Below are 12,463 nucleotides of genomic sequence, written 5' to 3' on the forward strand. Positions count from 1 at the left end.
ATGAAGTGTCCTTCCTTGTCTTTTTAAATGACTTTTGGTTGAAAGTCAATTTTAATTGATAAATGTATTTGTGTTTTCCTGCATTTCTTTAAGGGAGTTCTTCATGTCCTTCTTAAAGTCCTCCATCATTATCAAAAAATTTGATTTCAAATCTAAATCTTGCTTTTCTGGTGTTTTTGGATATCCAGAATTTTCTTTGGTGGGAGAACTGATGATGCCACGTAGTCTTGGTTTCTGTTGCTTAGGTTCCTGCGCTTGTATCTAGCCATTGGGTTGTCTCTGGTGTTTGCTTGTCTTGCTGTTTCTGAGAGTGACTTGGCCCTACTGCAGACCTCTGTGTCAGTGCTCCTGTTTTCTTTCAGCCTTTTCTGAGAGCAGGTGCTATGATTTCAGGTATGTATGCGCTCCCGGAGACTGTCTTCCAGCTCTAGGTGTGGGCAGCAATCAAAGGGTCCTGCCTGTGATTGCTCCTAGGTCCTTGCATCCGGCGGGCACAGTTGCACTAGGCGATTCCCTCTTGGGTCTGGAATGTGGGCAGAGGGTAGTCTCCTCTGACTTCTCACGAGTGTCCACACTTCTGAGGTTCCAGTTCTGTCTCTCGCAGGATTTGGGTTCAGGGAGCTGTTTGGCTGGTTCAGTTTGGTCCTAGGCACAGACCAGAACTCTCAGTACCTGTGGCTGACTGTTCCCATATTCCTGTGTCCAGAGGCACTCACTGTGCAATTTCTCCTCGGACCAGTGATGTGAGCAGGGGTGTGCAGAAGTGGCAGTCTGTCCTGAGGTCTCAAGATGTCTGCACTCCTGGGTGTTCAGCTCCACAATTGACTTTTAAAACCAGTGCTTTAAGAAAAAGGAAAGGAGGGAAATCTTTTCCTTTAATTGCAATGTGTAAAGTTAGTTTTATTTGGTTTTGAACACACACACACACACACAAACACACACACATATATATATATACATATACATACATATATGTTAAATGTAAAATAAGTTTTATATATGTAAGCATATACTGTTAAGTATATTTAATATAAAGTAACTATGTAAGAATTTAATGTAATTGTGTTTTTATAACACTTGTGTTATATACTATATGATAATGTTTCCAACCTAAAAAAATGAAAAGAACATTAATAAAATAGATTTGCAAGTTATTTATGTAAATTGCTGAGCTAGTTTTCTTTTTTAATAGAAATATTTTTCCTTTGCTTTGATCCCATCAAAACAAAGTAAGACACAGAATGTTTTTGTTATATATTACTTCATTGTTTGTTAAATCTCTTTTTAGTTTCCTTCTCTCAATTGATCAATAAAATCATATTTACTAGTATCATAATGATTAAATTTTTGCATTTATAAATTATTATTTAGGTTGGAATTTGTTATTGATTTTATAAGAAAGTATAGTATGGAATATAGTTCTTACATTATAAACAGTTATTGCCCATATATTAAAAATGAACCTATAGCCTCAAGTGGCCATTGCTCTTCACCAGGGACAGAAGAATGGGGTAACTGTATGTGCTGCATTCTACATTTAGAATCATGTCTATTTTTCATCAAATTCAATTATGTTTTTATTATACTCTAGAGAATAAACATTTTCAAAAATAAAATACTGAATAATAACTATGATTCACAAGAGTATAAATCATTTATGCACTACTGTATTCTGCCTTCTAACAGAATAGTTTTTAGAAAATTGTATATCGGGACAAATCCATTAGGCTGCACTTGCTCTTCCGTAGTGAATTACCTACCCTTGGCATTTCGTATCTCTTGATGGTCCACATTGAATGAGTAATGAACATCTGTGTGATGTGGATTTCCCACATTACTTTTAGAAGAAAAAAGACATTGGCAGTTCCCTCTTAAGTACAGTATTTTTTCGTATACTTAAATTATCCAAGCTGTATTTCTTACAGTGACCCTGACAACTTAAGTGTGAGTTCCTTTTCCCTCTTCCTAATATCATTAAGTTTTATGAGCCACAGGGTCTTTCACCTTCCCACAGCAGTGATTCGCCAGAATGGACCCATATGCCCAGGTCACTCACCTTTCACCTGTAAAGAGAGCCAAGCGTTTTCCCTGCTCATTCACATGTGAAGTTCATTTCCCCTCAAGCTAAGCTGTGAGACTTGTAATTGTGAGGAGAGAAGTCAGGGAAATGAGTTACTTATTTTAAACACATACGACAACTGATAATAAAAGTATAAAAAGCCTGTTGTGGCTATGAGTACTATGAGTTGTACTCACAGTAAAATTAGAAAGTTGCATAAGCCTTTGGAACAGTTTTTGAACTGACTGGAACTTATTAGTTTAATGAGGTATGGGGTACAGAAGCTCTTTTGGGCTTATAGTATGCCATGTAGTGATTTCTGCCCCACTTAAACACATACTGTTATATTTTAAAACCTTATTTTATTCTCTGTTTTCAAATTGTAGACATCTTGTTTGTAGTTCATGGATCAAATTTTGCTGACACTGATATAAATGTCTACTTTTTTCATCTCGGAAATCACCAGTGTTACCTGGGAAATTACCATGTCTTAGTCCGAGAAATGGGAGATGTGACAGGACAAAGAGTGTTGTGAGTGAGCGTTGTATAAATGCATTACATAATTTAACATAAGATCCCATAAACTCACTTATATTCCACATCGTTAATATTTTCACTTGTAAATTTTTCATTCAGGTTTCTGACATGTTAGATTACAGATCTTTAAATAATCTACAAACCTTGGGCTTCTCATAAAAAAGCCATTAATCTGACGATGTGCACTCGCATGCAATTTGCATGTTTTGTCACCATGACAAGTTGCATGATATGAAATCATTTCAAAGAATACTGTAGTTATTATAGTTCTATAATTAATTATAACTAATAATATCAAGAACATAAAATTAGTATTTGCTTTCTTTTTTTAACTACCTATGTTTATAGTCTGGTTGGGACTTCATACTCTGTATGAGAGAATCCCTGTCACATCTCCCAGCCTACTAAGCAAGACCAGGCTCCAGGAAGAGAAAACAGAAAGGACCACAGGTTTGATTATCACTAAAACTCATCAGACCTCACAAAGCCTCATCGTCGTTTCTTCTGAGCAGGTCCATTCCAGCACTCTTCTTCTGACACAGATGCTGGGCCTAAGCAACTCAGTCACCTAAACTTTCTCTCACCAAACTTATAGTTCCTACTTTTTGATTTTTGCCAATTATCCTAGTGTTGCCTAGTATGTGTGGGGTGGGAGGTCATGTGGGGGGGGGTCTGGTTATGAAAGAGAGGATGAAAGAGATGCAATTTTATTTTAATTTAAAAAGTATTAAAATATACAATAAAAGTAAATAAAGTTTTCTTTGAGCTTGCTATATGCCTTCTACAAGATTTATGAAATAAAAGTTTTAAAAATAGCCTAACATTCTGTGTTAATTGGCATCACCTGTACAAATATGGTTCCGATGAGTTAATAGGTACATTAGATTATATCAACCAGATGTTAAAGTCAGTTTAGTACTATGACTACTTACTAGAGCTACAGTAGTAGGCTCTCCTTTAAAGCCTGTGAGCACAGGATCTTGACCCCGAGGATACTGAAGGTATGGATTTTGTCTTATGGCGAGTAGGCATTAACCCTAACAGCAAGTGGTTGGTTACTCCCATGACATCCATGCCACTGTTACACTTATCTCTTGCCAGGACTGATATTGGGTATTACTGGTGATTACTTTTGTCCTTGCTAACATGCGTAACACCTTCTAGCACTATGGAAGCTCTACAGTAAAACTGTGGCTTCCAGGTGTGTTTATTTCTCAGAAAACAATATTTTCTGGACACAGGAGGCCTGTTGCCAGTGGTTATGACAACCCGCATAAGCCAGATACAATCTCAGCATGCAGCATTTAGAGGAGGTAGGAGCAAAGTTTCATCTCAGAATGCTGTTGGCGATTGGTGGCTACTAAAAGAGTGACAGACAGTTTTCTTTAATGGTCCTAGTAGGTTGACCGCACTTTAGTGAAGTATATGAACAACACAAAATGTGCTTTTTGTATGTGTGTTTTTTTAAAGAAGACACAAAGTTGGATGAGTAGGGAGGGCGGGGCTATATATGTTTAAAGTACATTGTTTAAAAATCTCAAATAACTAATTAAACAGAAAAGTATTCAAAAAATTAATGAAATTATATATACATATACTTTAGCCTTATGTCTAAAAGGTTCTGTTTGTAGGTTTTACTTTCTGCTTTTTTTTTAACTATTTTATGAGTTGATTGAAAAAAATGAATGTTAAATGACATAGGAGCCATTACAACAGCTCAGGCTTAGGTTTTAAGAATTTATGTTGTAATTTCTTTCTCAAGTGTCCTTTTATATAATATCTTCTACCAGGACAAGCCATTCAGTACTTCTTATAGGCATGTTCAGTGGCTCCTTCCTTCACATTTCCTTAGCACAGTATACACCCTACTTAATCGAGTTTTACTGGATTATAGTTATTTAATTAGAGGTTGGTCTAGCTAGCTATACAGGATTTCTTAAATATGGATTGGTATCATATGTATCTTTAGAATATATTACAGTCCCTACCATATATATATATATATATATTTCCAGCATTCATTTTGACTTTACCAGATACAATAATTCCATTAACTAAACTGTTTTTACAGTTAAGGTATCTAGGAGTGAATTCTGAATGAGAGAATGCCTCAAAAGTTCTTTTAAAAATCATACTCAAGGGGTTAGGAGAGATTGCTCAGCAGTTAAGAGCATGTACTGTTCTTTCAGAGAACCTGGGTTTTGTTCCAAGCACAGGACAAGTGAACCACACTGTAACTGTAGTTCTGTCTTAGTATGGGTTTTAGTGCTATGAACAGACCCATGACCTTATGCCTTATAAGGACAGCATTTAATTGGGGACTTACAGGATCAGAGGTTCATCATCAAGATGGGAACATGGCAGCATCGAGGCAGGTATGATGCAGGAGAAGCTGGGAGTTCTACATCTTCACATGAAGGCCTCTAGGAGAAAACTTGCTCCCAGGCAGCTAAGGCAAGGATCTTAGTGCCCATGATACTTACGGTAATATACCTACTCCAACAAGGCCACACCTCCTAATGGTGCTGCTCCCTTGGCCAAGCATATAAAAACCATCACAAGTTTCAAGAGATCTGACATTTTCTACCTTCCATGGACTCCTGCATATATATTATGCACAAAGTCATGTAGTCCTACATATAACACATAATTAAAAAAAACATTTTGAAAATCATTTTGGTGTTGCATCATTAAAATAGTTCCTTAAATTATTTAGGAACAGTTCTCAGAAATGCACCCACTTTTATACATTAATAACACAGATAATTAAAATCATTGGAATTAAAGCACAATATTTACATGTATTTATGTTTTTATATTTTTAAGCGGTTTTTTTGAAGCCATTATCTTATTGTTTTTAACATTTTTTATTGGAGTTTTTTTTTAAATTTACATTTCAAATGTTATCCTCTTTCTTGGTTTCCTGTCCATAAAACTCCTATCCTATCCCCCTCCCCCTTCTTCTATGAGGGTGTTTCCCCACCCATCCACCCACCCCTTCCTGCCTCCCTGTCCTGACATTCCCCTGCACTGGGGAGTCCAGCCTTGGCAGGACCAAGGGCTACTGCTCCCATTGGTGCCCAACAAGGTCATCCTTTGCTACATATGCAGCTGGAGCCATGGGTCTGTCCATGTGTATTCTTTGCATGGTGATTTAGTTCCTGGGAGCTCTGGTTGGTTGGTATTGTTGTTCTTATGGCGTTGTAAACACCTTCAGCTCCATCGATCCTTTTTCTAACTTCTCCAGTGGGAACCCCGTTCTCAGCTCAGTGGTTGACCACGAGCATTTGCCTCTGCGTTTGTTATGCTCTGGAAGTGCCTCTCAGGAGACAGCTATATCAGGCTCCTGTTAGCATGCACTTTTTGGCATCAGCAATATGGTCTAGGTATGTTGGCTGAATGTATATGGGTGGGATCCTCAGGTGGGACAGTCTCTGAATGGCCATTCCTTCAGTCTCTGCTCCAAACTTTGTCTCCGTATCTCCTATCAATATTTTTGTTACCCTTCTAAGAAAGACTGAAGGATCTGTATCTTGGTCATCCTTCTTGAGCTTCATTTGGTCTGTGGATTGTATCTTGGGTAGTTCAAGCTTTTGGGCTAATATTCACTTATCAATGAGTGCATACCATGTATGTTTTTTTTCTTTTTTCTTTCTTTTTTTTTTGTGATTGAGTTACCTCATCAGGATGATATTTTCTAGTTCCATCCATTTGCCTATGTATTTCATGAAGTCATTGTTTTTAATAGCTGAGTAGTACTCCATTGTGTAAATGGACCACATTTTCTGTATCCATTCCTCTGATGAAGGACATCTGGGTTCTTTCCAGCTTCTGGCTATTATAAATAAGGCTGCTATGAACATAGTGGAGCATGTGTCCTTGTTGTATGTTGGAGCACCTTCTGGGTATATGCGCAGGAGTGATAGAGCTTTCTGAGGAATGTCCAGACTGATTTCCAGAGTGGTTGTATCAGCCTGCAATCCCACCAACAATGGAGAAATGTTCTTCTTTCTCCACATCCTCGCCAGCATCTGCTGTCACCTGAGTTTTTGATCTTAGCTATTCTGACTGGTGTGAGTTGGAATCTCAGTGTTATTTTGATTTGCATTTCCCTGCTAACTAAGGACTGAACATTTCTTTTTTTTAAATTAGATATATTTCTTTACTTACATTTCAAATGTTATCCCTTTCCCAGTTTCTTGTCCATAAGTCCCCATCCACTCCCCCTCCTCCATACGGGTATTCCCCCCATCCATCTCCCTTATGGCCCCCCATATTCCCCTGCACTGGGGGTCCAACTTTGGCAGGACCAAGGGCTTCCCCTTCCACTGGTGCCCCAACAAGGCTATTCTCTGCTACATATGTGGTTGGAGACCTGGGTCACTCCATGTATAGTCAGTCTTTTGGTAGTGGTTTAGTCCCTGGAAGCTCTGATTGGTTGGTTTTGTTGTTCTTATGGGGTTGCAAGCTCCTTCAACTCTTTCAATCCTTTCTCTAATTACCCCCAAGGGGGTCCTGTTCTCAGTTCAGTGGTTTGCTGCTAGCATTGACCTCTGTATTGGACATGCTCTGGATGTGTCTCTCAGGAGAGATCTATATCCAGTCCCTTTCAGCATGTACTTTTTTAGCTTCATCAATCTTACCTAGTTTTGGTGGCTGTATATATATGGGCTACATGTGGAGCAGACTCTGAATGGCCGTTCCTTCAGTCTCTGCTCTAAACTTTGCTTCCATATCTCCTCCTATGGATATCCCCCCCGCCCCCTGGTGCTTCTCAGCCATTCAATATTCCTCAGCTCTATAACTCAATTTTAAATAGGGTTATTTGATTCTCTGGAGTCTAACTTCTTAAGTATTTGTATATATTGGATATTAGTCCTCTACCAGATGTAAGATTGGTAAAGATCTTTTCCTAATCTGTTTGTCGCCATTTTGTCCTAATGACAGTGTCCTTTGCCTCACAGAAGCTTTGCAATATTGAGATTTATTAAGAAATATTGAAAAGGTGTTTTGATAAAATGTCTCAACAGGCATTAAGTCTGATGACCTAAGTTCTATGTACAGAACCCACAGTGGAAGGAGATTTTTAAAAATTGTCTTTTGATCTCCAGAAGTACACTATGACACAAATACACTGGCATGCATGCATTGATGCACACACACGCACACACACACACACACACACACACACACACACACACACACACACACACTTACCATAATAATAAATAAATTGGTAAAAATGAATTGTTGAAGCATCTGAAGACCATCATGTTATGAAGATGGTGTACTGTTGTAAATACCTGCTCGGTGTCCAGTTTGACGTAGAAGATGTTGTCAGTACATCCAATGAGTGTACTGCTCCCCAGCGCATCTCCTCCTCCTGTCCCCGCCAGAGAGATTCTGGGGGCACTCCAGTACCCCCCCTACATAACCAGTCCCATGTAGGGAGTTCCATGTTTGCAGCACGCAGCGCAATATGGCCTTGCATACAGCACTTCCAAAGTATTCCACAAACATTGCTTTCATACATTTCTCCTCATCGGGATCATGTTTGTTGCATATTTTTATATTGGTAAGTGAAATTCTACTTTAAATTTATGACCCATTCCTCACTTAATTGTCCAGTAGTCGGCATTTTTACTTTTCTGGTGATATTAACATTACCAAAATATTGGTTTATTTATGGTTTATTTGTACTAATATTTGGGTCCTTACAATCAATGGGCTTATTGTATGAATATTGAATTATCTTGGTAATGTTCTTTTAACAGATTATGCTAATAAAGGAAATTTGAAGTGATCAGTAGTTAGGAAATATTCAATTGAAAATAACAGAATGGTTTATTTAAGAAAACTCAGGCTAATATCTCTTGGAGCATAGCTATTACTACACATATTTGAAAGTATTTCAGATACACAGTCTTTTAAAATACTATCTTTAATGTGTTTAAAGTTGTTTTTTGTTTGTTTAAATTTGACCTAAATTAAAGACAATTTGTTAGGATACATAACAGTTTGGCAGCTTAAATCTTGAAAATAGCCTTTTATATAATAATTTGACATGAAATCAAGCAATTGAATTTTCAAAACAAGATGCATAGTCTGTGAATGACAGATTGTCAAGATATTTTATAGGTGACTGAAAGCAAAATCAAGTGAACGGAAGTACAACTTTAGCTCTGTGCACCAAGGGAGGTTTTTGAATTGTAACTGCTTAATCCCTTTATCAGTGTTTGGTCAAATTATTCAAATATCCAGCACTCTGGAGGCTTTACACTGCTTAGAAACAGTTGCTAGCCTCTGCCCAGATGTCAGAGATAAGCAGAGAGGCAGAGCACCGACAGAAGCGGAGCAGCTGCACTCGGTCAGGGCTACTGCAGGTGGTGGGTATGTGATCCTAGAGTCTAAACTTTCTTGGGTTGTCTGCAGTTGCATTGTGTGCCTCAGGCCCCGTGGTTCTCAGTCCACAGAAATGCTTGGATAAGGAAGAAAACACATGCTATTCTCTTGTCAGACCTAGCAGTGCTATTTATTAGTAAGACCATTCCATCAGGAAAGTCAGGGGCTGTGGCCAGAGGAGGTATAGTTTTTCTTTTGAGTTGTTGGTTTTCATGAAAGGGCTTTGATTTGCAGAATTTTATATTTTCAAGGTGACGTTGACTTCATTTAAATTTATTCATGTCCAGAAATCTTCTGAAAAGCTTTGCTCTGCCTTTTACTATGTATTTTTATGGGCAACCCACACCTTATAAATTCAGAGACTTTAAGGTTCGTTTTAATTAACAGAGTTTGGCTTCTAAACTTTACATGGTTCTATCATGTGGAAACTGCAATTAATAAAAATTATACTTTCAAAACAGTAGCTTTGTCTTTTCCTAATTTTTCTTCCTTGATAGTATTAAGAAAAATTGTACAACTGTCAAATTTGGGTCAATTCAATGTTAAAAGAACCTGTTTCTGTAATCATTCAGATTTTCAGTATGCTGCCATTGTGAGGTAGTCATATGTCATATCCATGTGGTACCTGATGGCACTCCGCATAAACTCACCATTTTGCCTCATAGAAAATTTATTTGCATATATGTACAGAATTATATGTACAAATTAATATGATAGTACATCTATGAATAGAAAATTTAAAGCATACATATTTGCAGTATTTCTATAAACATATTGAACTCTTTCAAACTATGAATTAAAATGAATAACACATTTCTTGCTACTGTAATATCACATGAGTATTATATATATATGAAGTTTGAGATTTAGATTATATAATATCATATAACATGTAAACATTTCAAAACCTATAATATTGTGAGATGGCATTGCTTACATTCTACCAAAATAATTATTTTTCTTTTTTGTAGTATAGAACATTGCACTGAAAAAATCCATTCTGAAGTGAACAAGCTCTGTCCTGATGTACAGCTGCAAACAACAAGTGACTACTTCAAATGGCTAAATAGCTATAATTATAGTTTATCTAAGTCACCATCCATTCCCCATGGAGATTTGACAAACTTCCTCAAAACAATGGTAACAATTACTTTTTTCTTTTTTTTTTGCTAAAGTGGGGAGCAGGGAATACAACAGGATGACTTACCATATGTGAATTTTTATTGTGTTGGTAACATTAGTGTGTCCTATGTAGGGGACTTTGTTTTGAATATGTTTAATGTTTTTGTGTTGATGATCCTTTTTCTCCCCTGCCCCACCAAATCCTTTGACATATTTTAAAAATTTATTTAGCACCAAGGTATAGAAATGAAAGTTAAATATTCTTCTTCCTGGGTGACTTATACTGTGATGTGCAGCACATGGATGTGATTTGCACATCGACCTCACTGGTATGATCTGCAGTTGTCTCTAGTCCTCACTCGATAGATGTTAGGTTCTTCCCCAACACTCAGTTTTTCTGTGTTTAAAATCATACCAAGAAGAGTCCCTTAATTGTTTTTGTTAGCTGGCTTTATCTTCCACTCTCTGAATTCCCAACTTAACAATACTACCCTGTTTGTTTTGGCTTGGCTTTCTTTGAAGCAGAAATGGACACAAGACCACTGTTGATGGAGTTCTTTCTTGGACACTGGCCTGCGACGTTTTTGGTTAACCCTCAACAAAAATAGTTATTATTGTTATACTCTCATCTGTGGGGTGGTTTAGTTACAAAAACAGTTTCTCATAGAAACAGAACAATTTTTAAAGAGAAGAATTTCTGTGGCTATGGTTTTAATTTAATTTAGTAGGAAGAAAAGGACTTTTTGTCTCCACATCAAAAACATTGACCAGGCAGAGAGGAAAATATCTTGAGGTTGTAGATGGTTTAGGAAGACAGAATCAGATAAAAATTGCTTTGTAAGTTGTTATTGTTACAGTTGTCTGTTTCATGCATATGGCTTATGAAGTAATATGAAGGAGACAAAGACTGTGTTTCCCTAAGGCCCTAACCTTTGAAAACATTCTTCTTATCCGCTATCTCTTGAAGGTGGAGGCTTGAAGAATAAATATGGATATAGTTTTCCCTTTAATTTCTATTAGGAGCCGTGTGTATTGGATTTTACTAATGTTGATTCAATAACATGTTCTCTTTTAATTAAAAGCAAAAGCTTTCAATTATCTTTTAATCTGCTGCACACAAGCCATTTTCTTCAAGGCAAAGGCCAACTTAGTTTTGTTCATGTCTTCTGCAACACCTAGGGGTTACTGTTGTTGTTGCTCTTCTTCTTCTTCTTCTTCTTCTTCTTCTTCTTCTTCTTCTTCTTCTTCTTATTATTATTATTATTATTATTATTATTATTATTATTATTATTATTTTGTCTTTTCACATTATTGTGTTATTGTTGAGGAAATAACCATGTTATTAAAACAGATTCAAATTAAAATTACCTTGCCAAGTTTTTACATGCTACTGGTGTCAGTCCTGATGGCATCTTTATGTATCTGCTGTTTATAAAAAGTAGGTAAGAAACTGATTCTTAATATGATACTTGTACGGAGGTTATTTTCAAACTTTAAGTATTCACCCAAAGCATGTGTTTAAAGCAGTAGTCTATTGTCTTTGATTGATCAAATATTTACCCCTATTAGTTGGTTTAGAGAAACAAAGCTAAGATGCTCATATAACACAACCGATACATGTAATTGTCTTAGTGCTACTGGGTCCTGGACTCTCACTTTCTTTCTAGAAATTTGTAAAGAACTAGCTAATACAAGAGATGAGAGACAGAGAGAGGATGAAACCACCATTACTACAAGCATATGCTAGGTCCTGTTCCTTACTCAAAAACTCCTATGATGTTTGAAAAGTAATTGTCTTGTGTACTATATCAGATATCCTTATCCAGAAATCAGGCTGTTAGGGTTTTCAGATATCAGAGTCACAGAGTTTTCATTATGAATAAACCAGAGAATATGTGGAAAATTTATTTATATAATAAAATATATATTTGCTATAATATTTGCATGTTAAAGTGCATTCCAGTACTGAGACTGAATGTGAGCCAATTCCAGTAATTTGTCTAGCTGTTCAATTCTGGATTACACATAATACCTGTGGTGTTTTCACCAATAAGTAATTTCAAAGCCAAACTAATTTTTATGCCACTTGAGCCTTTCTTCCATTTCTTTTCTAATCAGCTTGTTTCTACTTAGAGAATATGAACTAATTTTGTTATTGGCTGAAAATGGATATAATTAGGAAAGTCATCATGTATGAAAAATGTGTGTGCAATTTAGAGTCCAAGAAGAAAGTGATTTTTTTGTTCCTTTATTATTCCTAATTGTGCCACCATTGTTTCCTACCACCGTGAAACACTAAAGGAGTAATCCCCTATCACCTTTTGGAAAGCTTTTCTGAAAATT

General features: G+C 36.7%; 1 protein-coding gene across 11 annotated transcripts in view; it reads left to right on the forward strand.

Moving 5' to 3' along the window:
- Nucleotides 1-12,463, forward strand: part of Kiaa0825 (KIAA0825 homolog) — a 561,100-nt gene that overhangs the window by 64,650 nt on the left and 483,987 nt on the right. For 7 of the 11 annotated variants that reach the window (NM_001419450.2, NM_001446612.1, XM_087617477.1 and 4 more), the window contains exon 3: nt 9,970-10,138. In NM_001419450.2, the coding sequence (NP_001406379.1) occupies nt 9,970-10,138 (169 nt within the window). The remainder of the gene's footprint in view (nt 1-9,969; nt 10,139-12,463) is intronic. The other 4 variants (XM_087617486.1, XM_087617480.1, XM_087617502.1 and 1 more) reach the window with 1 other exon arrangement.

The sequence above is a fragment of the Rattus norvegicus genome, chromosome 2 (assembly GCF_021556685.1).
Source record: "Rattus norvegicus strain SHRSP/BbbUtx chromosome 2, alternate assembly SHRSP_T2T, whole genome shotgun sequence".
NCBI classification, from domain to species: Eukaryota; Metazoa; Chordata; class Mammalia; order Rodentia; family Muridae; genus Rattus; species Rattus norvegicus.